The sequence below is a fragment of the Cannabis sativa genome, chromosome 4 (assembly GCF_029168945.1).
Source record: "Cannabis sativa cultivar Pink pepper isolate KNU-18-1 chromosome 4, ASM2916894v1, whole genome shotgun sequence".
Taxonomy (NCBI): domain Eukaryota; kingdom Viridiplantae; phylum Streptophyta; class Magnoliopsida; order Rosales; family Cannabaceae; genus Cannabis; species Cannabis sativa.
The window spans coordinates 27,464,973-27,478,614 of NC_083604.1; the positions used below are offsets into that span (position 1 = coordinate 27,464,973).

Below are 13,642 nucleotides of genomic sequence, written 5' to 3' on the forward strand. Positions count from 1 at the left end.
TTTTCCTCTTCTAAATTTCGAAATCCTGAGTGATAGAGTAGTGCCCACACACAACAAGTGGTACCTCAATCATAGATTGGAAGACTGTGAAGGATCACACACAAAGAGAAGGACATTCGGGCTCAGATCTTGATAATACTCTGCGACAGAAAGGATACAAGGGTTAGAGATCTGAGTGGAAGGAGACATTATTCCGCTGCCATCAATGTAAGGTTTTCTTAACTTTATATGTGTTTATTTATCGTTTTAGAAAGTTCATATTTAGGGTGTTAAACAACATACTTGTGAGTAGATCTAAGATCCTGGTAAAATAAATTCCAACACATGCACGGTGCCTAACTGATTGAACACCAAGGTACTAGGTGGTCTTGGTGTTTGACCTGTTTGGCTGGGAGCTTGGCCTGAGACCTCCGTATAAGTATAGTTGTTTGAATGTGTAACTCCTCCCAAGGGGCAGTTTGGCAGGATCTGGCTGTCTACCATTTGGCCCACAATTTGGACTTGTGGCCTTGGATTGGACGGCTGACCAACATGAGTCTGTGTAGTATGTCCAGCTACATACCCTTCTAACCAGCTCAGGGAGATACTAGATTCAATTGCTGGTTGTTGACTGGTAACCTAGTAGGCCCTTCTTATCAGTATGGTAGCCTACCTAGATCGATCGCCAATAGCTGCTTGTTGCACCCTCATGGTCTTTATCTCACGGTCCCCCCACTCTATGAATTGACGTCTTTTCTCGTTGAAGGCAATGTTGATGGCTGCTCGGAGATCTTCTTGATAGTGATGCATGGTGTTGTTATGGACTTGCATAATCCCAAATGCATCCCACATATTTTGAAGTTTAGTGTCATCTTCAACAGGCCTTTGAGTATTATTGGCGGGATCTCAGTGCTAGGAGTAGTTTGATCGACAGTCGTACTGGTGTTCCTAGTCTCATGTGCACCTGGTGTGAACCCAGCCAGAGGGGTAGTCACTCCATGGCCTGCTGTAGGTGGTTGTGTATTAACTTGTTTGGGGTTTGTGAAATTTGCATATTTGGATTTGTCACCATTGGATTGCCTTGACCAGTAAGACCTCCCCTTCTAGTTTGTACAATCATCGTATTAACCTATCAAGATTAAAGCAAAAGCTTGTGTTTTTGCTCTCAATGAAAGCACCAAAATGTTGACCTCGCTTCTAGCCAACGGCAGTGAGTCAAAATAAAACGATTAAATAAGATAAATAATAGACAGCAAAAATACTGAAGTAAAAAGAACAGCGGTTTTTCAAGAGGTTTGACCTCGTCAGATTGGTAATAGCCTACTCCCCTTGTATTTGTATTGACTTGCGATAAGGAATACAGTGCTCTTCCTCTTTAAAGCTCTTACAATGGATCTCTGAGTTATTTTCTCTCTTAGATCACTATTCTCTCTAGAGTGTTTATCTCTGGATTAATTTTTTCGTCCCCCTTAATAGTGTGATCATGCCACTGCTTATAAGAGCTTATTACATGAAGGATAGTTTTCCTTAATCTTTAATAAATAAATAGGAAACTATATTAATTCTATAATTACGATGTAAGGAAAAAGAAACTAAGGCGTATTGCCTTTATTCTCTAACTAGATCCCACGAATATAGGGATTGTCTTCGTGTCTTGGAAGCGGCGAGATTGATGTCTTGAATTGCCAACTTATACGCCTTGCTCAATACAGATAGGTCTGTACCTTGGTCGGATGTCCTCCTGATTAACCGGACATCTGAGTGTTACAAATATTAAGATTTCACTTTTAGTGGGCTGCTAGGAATACTTCCCTTCGCCCAGGTAGCCAAAATGTGGGACACGTGTCATTCATTCTCATTGCCATGTCAAGGTGCAAAAAATAAGATAACAATTATCCTTTTTGTAATTTAAATATAAGATAAAAAGAGTTATTTTTCTATTTTAAAGGGGATATTTACCTATTTGAATTAGGATATTTTGTAAGCCTTACACTATATAAAGGGCATTAGACCACATGAAAAAAGACATGAACTTTAAGTCTTACAAGCCCATAGCTCATCTCTTTCACGCCTCCTCACTCAACTCACTCACTAGACACTCAGTCTATTTCCTTCACAAATTCTCAAAAGTTCTAAATCTGTAACACTCAATTTTCACTACTGTAATATTGAAGGAAGCCATAGCTAGAAATTACAAGGTTCAAGCTTGTAATCTGTGTGGTATTATCTCAAAAATCAATACAACTAAAAAGGAAGTAGGTCATTACCTGCTAACCAAGGGGACCGAACCTCTATAAATCCTTGTGTTACTTTTATTATTTATCATTATTATTTACACGTGGTGATTATCAACAATAAATAAGGCTCCACTGTCAGTTGACTAAATTTTGAGTGAACACTACTAAATTGGCATGATAATATTAATATTTTTAAAAAGACAAAATAAAAATAAATCAAACATATAATTTTAGTAAGGAAATTTTCAAAATATTTTTTTTATGTTTTATTTATAATTTTATGGCCTAAAATTTTTATTTTTAAAAATATGCTTATAAAATTTTAAAATTACAAAAATATATTTTGCAATAAAAAGTAAGAAATTAACTAAAAAATAACGAGAAATCAACTTTATAACAACTATTAATCAATTACAAATAACAAAAAATTGAAAACTATAATACAACTATAAATAAATTATAAAACAATTAAAAAATAGTTTATTATTTTTACTAAAAATGTATTTTTATAAATAAAAAAGTTGAAAGCCTAAAAGTAAAAAATTTTCTATGTTAATATATTTTTGTATATATAAATTTTTTATTTTGGTATGCTTACCGACACTATTTTTTAAAATTTATTTGTACTATAGTATTTTTTATTGAGATTTTTTTTTAGAATTTGATTTTCGTAAATTAATTCTACATTATTAAATATTTACTTATTATTTAATTTGAAAAGAAAAAAAATATTTACTTAGATATAAAAAAAAAGAAAAAAGATATATATAAAAAGATAAATATTATTTTCGACCATGTATTTTGTAAATTTTAATTAGGACTCTCTGTTTTGTTAAATGAAAAAATGATTGTGTATTTGCTAAAATTGTACAAATAGGACCCTGAACTGATTTTTTATCAAAATAAAACTTAACAATAATCTAATCTAAAGATGTAATGACAAAACTGATTACATTTTCTATATCTGTTGTTAGAAATTGCCTTAAAGTTAGTTATATTAAAAAGTAAGATTATTGAAAATTGAGCTCAGCGTCCTACTTTTACCATCTTGGTAAATATATGGTTCATTTTGTCATTTAATAAAATAGTGAATAACTTTTATAAAATACAAGATGGAAAAATATATTTACCCTATAAGAGAATACTAATTATCACCTTCTATTATAACTTTTTAGTCCATCTCTACGTCTAAAATCAAATCATATGCCAAAATATTTTTTTTTCAAAATTATTATAATTTATAACGCGGAAAATAGTCCCGTTAAAAAAAAACTTAAAATCTATTGTTCACACTACAAACAAAATTTTCGAGATGTGTTTTGGCAGATCACTCTTCATTAAAAAAAAAATATATTTACTTATTAGTTTAAAGTTGCGTCGTTTTCCACTTGATTTTTGCCTTTTGCGCACAAAGTTCCAGGCTTGCAATAGAGCTCGGCACTCGGCAGCAATGGTGGGTGTCATCTTTTTCTTTCATTTGTCAGCACAGAACTTTCACTTTTGTAAAATTTCGACAGTACCTATTATCTTGATTCGAGTTCAGCTCTCTTTGTTATTTTGATTCGAGTTTAGGGTTAGGGTTTACTGAATAGAGTTGTCTCTGGAAAACTGCCAATCTTAAACCATACTCATTGTCTGTACAAAACCTAGGCTTTTAGTGGGTGTAGGGTGTGGAGGCATTTTAGGCGGAAGAGGAGACAATGAAGCGAGGGAAGTTAGACTCGCTGATGTCTCCCAGTCGACTCAGACTGCTGCAAATACTGATGGCGTTGTTGTTCTTTTACATGCTCTTCATGAGTTTTGAAATCCCTCTGGTGCTCCGAACCGGGTTCGGGTCGGGATCAACCGACGGGCTTTATGGGTTTATCGGCGACGGCTTGCCCAAACCGCTTGAGAGCGAGGAGGATATGTTTGGTAAAGACTTCCCAACTCGTCCCACGGACGACTCTCTTAGCCCGCCGTATCGAACTAAAGAGAGACGCGTTCGCGTGTTCAAGAAAGTGTCCGGTTTGGTGTTCAATGAGACTGTCCTTGACGGAAACGTTGGTAAAAATGAATTCTCCGAACTTCAAAAGGCAGTGAAGCATGCCTGGATGGTTGGTAGGAAGCTATGGGATGAGCTTAAGTCTGGGACAATTGAGCAACATGCAGCTGCCAAGCCTGCCAACCGGTCCGAGGAGTGCCCTCCTTCGATTACACTTTCTGGTTCCGATTTTCAGGCTCGAAATCGAGTTTTAGTTCTTCCGTGTGGGCTGACACTATGGTCTCATATCACCGTTGTGGGCACTCCGCGTTGGGCTCACGCTGAATATGATCCTAAGATAGCAGTGTTGAAGGAAGGGGATGAATCGGTTATGGTCTCGCAGTTCATGATGGAGTTGCAGGGATTGAAGACCGTGGATGGAGAGGACCCGCCCAGGATATTGCATTTCAATCCGAGGCTCAAGGGAGATTGGAGTGGAAAGCCTGTGATTGAGCAGAATACGTGTTATCGGATGCAATGGGGTTCGGCGCTTAGATGTGAAGGATGGAAATCCAGGGCCGACGAAGAAACTGGTAGGTGATTAGGACGTGTTTTTTCTTGATTAATTATCTAACGTAAACAAATAAAATAAAAAAAAAATGAACCTTTCGCATTTAATTGAATTTAATCTTTTAGGTAGATTATTACAGAGTGTACTTAAAATCAATTTCTTGCTAAATTAAAAATTTAACTTTTTCAGGGCAATCATCATATTATTTCTTTTGTAGGACCTTTAGGAAAATGCCCAAAAGTTTATTTTTCATTGTTTATTTTTTCTTTTCAAATTCAGATTGGCCCTCATGCGCCTGAAAGTTTCGTTCTATTTCAGTACCTGCAAATATTTACTATCTTTTCTTTTTTTTTTTTCCAAAACAAGCTTTGAGTAGATTCGATCATATTAATTTATTTTTACATCTACAGTTTTCGTTTTAATTATTATTATTTTTTATTTTTATTTTTTGATATAGTTGATGGACAGGTGAAATGCGAGAAGTGGATTCGTGATGATGATAATCACTCAGAAGAATCAAAAGCTTTGTGGTGGTTGAACAGGCTGATTGGCCGTACAAAGAAGGTGACCATAGATTGGCCGTATCCTTTCGCAGAGGGCAGGCTATTTGTGCTTACTGTGAGTGCTGGCTTGGAAGGGTACCATATCAATGTTGATGGTCGTCATGTAACTTCTTTCCCATATCGTACGGTAAGCAATATTGTTTTGGCACTTCTTGAAACCATCCTAAAATCCAGGACATACTAATTCTGTTTTTTCTTTAGGGTTTTGTTCTTGATGATGCCACTGGACTTTTTGTGAATGGGGATGTGGATGTGCATTCTGTATTTGCGGCTTCCTTACCCACATCACATCCTAGTTTTTCACCCCAAAGGCATCTTGAGATGTCTACTAGATGGAAAGCTCCGAATCTTCCCAATGGTCAGGTGGGACTTTTCATTGGCATCCTTTCGGCCGGTAACCATTTTGCTGAACGGATGGCTGTAAGGAAGTCGTGGATGCAGCACGACTTAATTAAATCTTCAGATGTTGTAGCTCGTTTTTTCGTAGCACTTGTAAGTTCAGATGTGCATTCATAAATGGATCGCATTTCTTCAGTTTTGAAACATCATTTGTGTATTAGTTTTCCTTTTCAGGTCAGTATTGAAGGTCTAAGAATTTCATTTTTGCAGAATGGAAGAAAGGAGGTAAACTTTGAGTTAAAAAAGGAAGCAGATTATTTTGGTGACATTGTTATAGTCCCTTATATTGATAACTATGACCTTGTTGTGTTGAAGACTATAGCAATATGTGAATATGGGGTGAGTGGTGTTTGAATAAGATTTTCCTACATTTGTGTCTTTCATTTCTACACATAAATTTGAAATGTCTTTGGTTATCGGTCTTGTCAGGTTCGTACTGTTGCTGCAAAGTATGTGATGAAGTGTGATGACGACACTTTTGTTAGGGTGGATGCCGTGCTTAAGGAGGCACACAAAGTTCATGGAGATAGAAGTCTCTATATTGGAAACGTCAACTACCATCACAAACCCTTTCGTCATGGCAAATGGGCAGTGACATATGAGGTATGAATTCTGCTTGGTTCTCCATTCTCTTAACCGATAGCTGCTTTCTTTGCTTGTTCTAAATGTGCTTGAAAATTGATTACATTTCAATTCTTTGTTCTACTTATCCTCTTGAAAGTTAGTGGCTTATATGAAACCCTCTGCTCAGGAAAGAACTTTGATGGGCTCGTTATTTCTGCTGGAAGTAGTCCGCTAATTTTGTAGAGATTGAATGACCGCATGCTTTTATTGCCTGCCTATTGTCTAGCTCTATTCATGTCTGATGATATATTTACATTGTGATGCAGCGGGTTGGAAATAATGAGAAAAGGGGAAAACCTGAAACAAGAGAAACTCTTTTACAAGATTCTATTTCAATATATGTTAACCTGCTAATACATTTGCTTCCTTAGGCTTATATAGTCCTAGTAAAACTAACAAAGATAATAAATAACGAACTGTAAGATAATAAACTACTATGCTAGACTATTTTTTGATATAAGTTTAGATAGGTCTCCTACATCTGATGACATTGTTTGCGGACTAGTCAATTTTTGTGTTTAAAACAAGTGAGGCATGATTAGTTCATATGGTACTTTTTTGTGTGTTCAAAGACATCATTCCTGAAGAAATCGAAAACCATTTTCTACTTCTTAATTTAATATTTTCAATTATTTATTTTGCAAACTTCATCTGCTGTAAATACGTTGAACTTGTATGTACATGATCTCATCACATATACAATATTTTCCCTGAAATCCAGGAATGGCCAGAAGAAGATTATCCACCTTATGCAAATGGTCCAGGCTATATCATATCCCTTGACATTGCAGAGTTTATCATATCCGAGTTCGAAAAGCAGAAGTTGAGAGTAAGTCCGATCAATCTTACCTGTAATCTTCTTCTTTGTTGATTTTTTTTTTTTGGTAAGGTCAATGGTTTGACAATTTACATGAGTGTTTTTTTACGTTCAGTTGTTCAAGATGGAAGACGTGAGCATGGGCATGTGGGTTGAGCAATTCAACAGTTCAAGGCCAGTAAGTTATCTGCATAGCTTGAAATTCTGCCAGTTTGGTTGCATTGATGATTATTACACTGCACACTACCAATCTCCTAGACAGATGATTTGCATGTGGACCAAATTGCAGCAAAGTGGAAAACCCCAATGCTGTAACATGAGATGACAAAAGATAAAACAATAATCTAAGATAGTATTACCTAACAAACTTAGACGAAACCACACGGTAAGATTATTACATGTATGTAGATATTCGAAAGGATTAGATTCTAAGTCACAGTAGGGGCAGCCTGTGCCCCATTCCAAATTCATTTATTTATACACCTAATATAGTTTTCCTGATCCCGGTGGCAGGCAATTCAACTTATATATTCTTTCCTATAAGCATATTATACGCATAGACATATTAAACTTGTACTGCGATTAGTGGAACAGTTCACATTCACTTATGGTCAATGAACGATATCAAATGCATCTCTAGTGTCAACTTTGCCGAAGAATTGTTTCTCGCACTGATTGAAAAAGTGAAGATGTTTCCCAACTCTGCTTTATGATAAAAGTTTGGCCCCCACTTTCTTTCTTCCTTTTAATGATAAATGTTATCGGAAGAAAAGTAGAAGAAAAAAACATTAAAACCAAATAGGAATACGCTCATCACCATTTCTGCGCGGCCAATAATTTTATATTTTCAAAGTGAGCAAATTATTCCACATTCTTCTTGAAGTGGCTCTTTAACCTCATTATTAGGTTGATGGGGGTATCATTATTATTATTAATAAAATAACTTACTAGGCTTCTTTTTCTTCCACTAAAGCTAATTCTTATTTTATATGTTCTCTGTCCATGTACATTGTATATCACTTTGTAGTGCAGGCGAATAAAGTGACGACGATAAAGAAGGAACAATCGTAATAAAAGTGATTCTCATTTGATCTAGTGCTTACAGGAAGCGAAAAAGTAGGACCCAATTCCAGATTCTTATTTTGTCACCATTAACATATTTTTCACTTACATGTCTTGCTTTATAAATTAGTTTAACAGTTGGCACGCAAATCACCTCTATAAATAATATATATAGAAATGGTTTTAATTCATAATTTGATTGTACATGTAGTAAATCTTAAATTTTTCTTAATAATAATAATAATAATAATAATAATAAATTACATTTGAAATTTCAACATAATATAAAAATGAGCTGACAATATGACGATGGCGATTGAGCTTACCCCAAGAATGCAAAATGATAATTACCCTTTCTTCCTTATTAATAATTAACCAAACACATTCCTTTCACAACACAATGATAGCTATAAGAATCAGCCCAAAAGAAGGACGATAAACGTAGTTTCATGTCCACAAGACCCAAACTAATAACCACACCAACAGTACTGCCCCTGCAAGAAAATTAATGGGCCATTGCATAGTAAGAAAATTTGAACAACATAGCAATAACAATAACAATAGTATTGATCAAAAGAAATAATAATAACAATAAATTAAAATGTACCAATAACAAAGCCACATTTCGTACCTGTCTTCCATGGGTGTAGTAGTCTTGAACCAAAGTTATAGTTCTGTCCAAAATAACAATCAGAAGTAGAATTAATACCAGAAGCACAGTTACATATGAATGAGTTGTAAGGTCCAGTGTATCCACACACTCCATAACTCTTTTCACACTCGGCACAAGTTCTAGGATACTCATTATAAACACTAAACTTATATTTCAAAGCCATCCCATACTTCCAACTATCAGGGTCAGATTGTCTTCCATTAAAGCTGTAAAAGGCAGAGTAAGAAGAGCACTTCAACTTCTCCAAGTCCATGTCGTATGCCGGCCCGAGATCGACCGGCGTATAAACACAGCACGTAGAGATAGGAAGGTTTATAGTACTAATAGCTCTACAAGAGTATAAGAAGCTGCATATGGGAACTGTTCCTTGATTATCACACAGTGGAACTTTGTACTGGTCAGAGCCGTTGCCTCCATCAGAATGGTAAATTGGTGATGAAGAAAGAGAACAGTCAAGTAAAGCGAAGACCGTTTCGTCATGGAATGAGAAAGGAGCATCGGAGTCAAGGCCAAAGCCTTTGGAGGGTTGAGTGTTGATGCATGAGCATGTAGACATGGAAGGGTCTGAGATGTAAAGGACTTGGTTGACGTAGTCTATAGCTGTGACTTGGTAACAACCGGTGTGAGTTGTGAGGGTGAGTTGCTCTTGGCCATGATCGTCTATGGTGTTGCAGGTCACGTATTGTTGGAAGCGGGGGTCACCACAGCCAGGGCCACCGCCAAAGGGGAACTTCAGAGGGAGTTTTCCGCAAGTTCGGCGGCAGGTTTGGGATGAGACCATGAAAGGAAGAAGGAGAAGGAGGAGGAGGAGAGAACTGGTTGGTGTCGTCGTCATTGTTTATTTTTTTCTTTTGGGAAGAGACTTGGGACATATAGTGATATTATCTGATTAAAAGAGGACTCTCTGAAGCTGAAGCTGTGTTTGTGTGCTATTTATGTATCAGCTGATATTCGTGCATGTTTCTAATTTTAATACTTATTGTTTTTGAGTATGTAATTGATTCATTCACTTATTATTTAATATTGTTTTTAAATCATTTACAACTAATAAATAGCATATTGCTTAAAATATATAAATTGTAATTGATGCTTTTACAGCTTTACAATTGTTTATATTCATACATATATAATATAATATATAGTATGATCATCGTTTCATTAGTATTGGACGTGAATTTGGACATTGAAGTTGTATGCAAGTGATGTTTTTAAATATAGAGACTATACTATGATGGTTCCTAGGTTATAAAATATACCGCATGTGTCTCTTGGTTTTTGTTATTAGCTAAATTTCACAATGTGTAATTTCCAAGTTATGCCAAATATCTATTTAGTTCCAAACGAGGAAGACCCCACTTTACAAGGGTTTTCAAAGGCCAATTATCTGCTTAGAATCATTTGAGGTATTTCTAGCTGGACACAAGCAAGGTTGGAGAGACCATTGAATAGGTAGTAGAACTTGCTAGTGGATTTAAACAATGTTACACATAGAATTAGATTTGTTCATAAACATGAAAGTTGTGGATCTTATTCTCAGCTTTCTAAAACATCTTGAATCGTTTAATTCCGCGTTATATTGAAAAAGTTATAAAAGAAAAAAAAAATAATACTTACTGACGATTCTTTGCAAATACGAAGGAGATGGTGGTGCAAGACCAGCGCCACCAGCTTCGCAAGACTTCCAGGAAGGTTCTTGAGGTCATGCGAGAAGGTGTCTAAAGGAGTGAAAACATGGGTACTTTGAGGATTGCAAACAGGGATATTTTTTGGGGTACTTTGGGGGTATAAACAGGTGTATAGACCTGTTAAAAATAAATAGATAAGACACCAAATAAATGTTCGAACAAACTACCTCTACCATGGTGGCGCAATGCTAGTGGCAGCAGACCCCTACACCACCAGCCTAGGGCCACGTTGGTACATAAATGGTACATTTTACATTTATCAACTTCCACGCGCACGAATCTTTATTGTAGTGTAGAGATTGTGAAGAACGAAGTCGAACCCAAGAGAATTACGTGAGATCAAAGAAAATACCTTTTTGACCTCACTTCTAGCCAATAACAGTGAGTCAAAAATAAAACGATTAAATAATATAAGTAAAAGAAAGAAAAAAATAGTAAAATAAAGTGAACACCAGATTTTAAAGAAGTTTGGCTCCGTAAGTATAGCAATAGCCTACTCCCCTTGTATTTGTATTGATTTGAGAGAAGAAACAGAATGTTCTTCCTCTTGAAAGCTCTTACAATTTGATCTCTGAGTAACTTTCCCTCTTAAATCACTCTTTTCTCTCTTGAATGTATTCTGAGGCAATTCTCTCGATCCCCGTCATAGTGAGGTTATGCCACTATTTATAGGGACTTAATACATGAGGGATGGTTTTCCTTTTGCCTATAATGAGTAAAATAGGAAACTACATTAATTCTATAATTACAATGTGAGAAATAGGAAACTAGGATGTGTTGTCGTTATTCTCTAACTCAATCTCGTAATTACAGGGATTGTCTTTGCATCCGGACACAATGAGACCGACCTTTGGAATTGTCATCTTTCATGCTTCGCTCGGCATAAACATGTCTGCATCTTGGTCAGACATCTCCTCAATCATGCATCCTGCTCTGATGTCTAAATGTTATAGATGTTGAGTAGTCATTTGTGGGCTACTAGGGATATTCTTATCCGTCCAAGTATCTAAAATATGGGACACGTGTCATCCATTCCTATTGCCACGTCATGGTGCGAAAACAGGATAATATTGTTGGATATTATTTTACCAGGATCTTAGATCTACTCACAAGTATGTTTATTAACATCCTAAATATGAACTTTCTAAAACGATGAAATAAACACATATAAAGTTTAGGAAACCTTACATTGGGAGCAGCGGAATAATATGACTCCTTCCGTTCAGATATCTAGCCCTTGATTCCTTTCTGTAGCAGAGCATTATCAATATCTGAACCTGGATCTCTTTCTCTGAATCTTTGATGCTGAAACTCCTTTGCTGATGATCTTTCTTCACGATCTTCCTCACTATACTTGATGTGTGTGGGCACTACTCATACACTAAGGATTTCGAAATTATCAAGGAAGAAGAGAGAGAGTGGTCAGCTAAAGATAGGGAGAGAGAAGGCTCAGTTTTTCTGAATCAGAAGAAGTGTCAGAAGAAAGTCTAATTTTCCTGAAGCCTTCACTATCTATTTATAGCATTCCACTAGGGTTAGATTTGAATTATATGGCATTAAAATAATGAAAAAATCAACTTAAAATACTACAATAGGTGGCCGACCATACACTAATGGATTGGGCCTTGCTTTTTGCAATATTGCAATTTTAACACCTTTTGTATCTGATTTTCTCAAAATTGCCAATTTCCTAATTCAACCATTTAAATGCCAATTCTAACTATTTAATAACTATAAATAATTATTAAATAATATTGTTATTTATCATATTTATTAATTGAACCATACAAAGTATCATAATTAACAAATATGCCCCTATAAACTCTTTCTTTACAATTTCGCCCTTACTTAGTGAAAAATTCACAAATAGACATAGTCTAATTTGAGAATTATAATTGATTAATCAAAACCAATTATAAGAGTCTTACAAGCAATATTATCTCAACTAGTGGGGGGACCATGGGTCTATATAACCGAGCTTCCAATAAGTAGATCAAGAATTTAGCACTAAAATTCACTAACTTATTAATTCTTCGTTGAATCCACGCATAGAACTTAGAGTTGCACTCTCAGTATATAGAATGCTCTATATGTTCCACCATATAGACACATCATTAGTTATCCATTGTTATAATCCTAATTTGATCAATGATCCTCTATATGAATGATCTACACAGTAAAGGGATTAAATTACCGTAACACCCTACTATGTATTTATTCCTTAAAACACTTGACCCCGTATAAATGATATTTCAGCTTATGTGAAATGAGATCTCCACCATTTATTTTCGTTTGGTCAAGCTCGAAGGTGATCATCCTTTGCTTACTATTCGCCAGATAGAAGCTATAGATTCCATGTTTATGCTAGCGCTCCCACTCAATTGCACTACCGTGTTCCCAAAAAGTACGTATCACCCTGACCTAAAAGCAGGCTTAACTAACAATTCAAGGAACACGAATAGCCTTTCAAGATTGAGCCTAATCATAACAGGATTAAGATCATTTGATCTAGGATCAACTAGGCGATATTGACTTGAATAGATTTTACGGTAAGTTTAATTAAATCTAAGTCAAAGTTCAATATCGGTCCCTTCCGATGCATACTCCATGCATCCAACCTGAGCTTTACTTTAACCAATAGCTTTACTTTAACCAATGCTCTGGAAAGAACATAGCACTTCTCCAAATGCAAGTAAACTCTGTTGTAGATTATCATATCAGTAAAACCCTGTGTCTGATAAATCTAGAAAACTTTATCCACATAGTCATGTTTACTTTCCAATGTGTTGACGGCACAATAAACAGGAACAAGTATGTGAAAAGGGTTTCAGATGAATCTATACATTATGTACATATAATCATGAAATAAATCATGTGAACCATGCAACATTAAATGTTATTTCTGATCTATATTAATAAGTAAATCTGATTATATTGAAATGAGTTTTATTTAGGGCATAAAACCCAACAAACTCCCACTTGCACTAATATAAAACAAAAAGTGCGTTTCAAATAATCTCAACACCTTGATATACAAATCAAGTGTAGTAGTAGTAAACTCCTCGTAAT

The 13,642-nt window shown here is 35.5% G+C and overlaps 2 protein-coding genes across 2 annotated transcripts; one reads left to right on the top strand and one right to left on the bottom strand.

The window, feature by feature from the left end:
- Window positions 1-3,512: 3,512 nt before the first annotated feature.
- LOC115712727 (hydroxyproline O-galactosyltransferase GALT4) lies at window positions 3,513-7,786 on the top strand. The gene is made up of 7 exons (XM_030641071.2): window positions 3,513-4,772; window positions 5,208-5,440; window positions 5,515-5,805; window positions 5,923-6,051; window positions 6,142-6,315; window positions 7,058-7,165; window positions 7,269-7,786. The coding sequence occupies exons 1-7, from the start codon at window positions 3,917-3,919 to the stop codon at window positions 7,476-7,478; spliced, it is 2,001 nt and encodes a 666-aa protein (XP_030496931.2). The 5' UTR covers window positions 3,513-3,916; the 3' UTR covers window positions 7,479-7,786.
- A 579-nt stretch (window positions 7,787-8,365) lies between these two features.
- LOC115712728 (uncharacterized) lies at window positions 8,366-9,876 on the bottom strand. The gene is made up of 2 exons (XM_030641072.2): window positions 8,847-9,876; window positions 8,366-8,709 (listed from the first exon to the last, which is right to left on the bottom strand). The coding sequence occupies exons 1-2, from the start codon at window positions 9,721-9,723 to the stop codon at window positions 8,663-8,665; spliced, it is 924 nt and encodes a 307-aa protein (XP_030496932.2). The 5' UTR covers window positions 9,724-9,876; the 3' UTR covers window positions 8,366-8,662.
- Window positions 9,877-13,642: the final 3,766 nt, after the last annotated feature.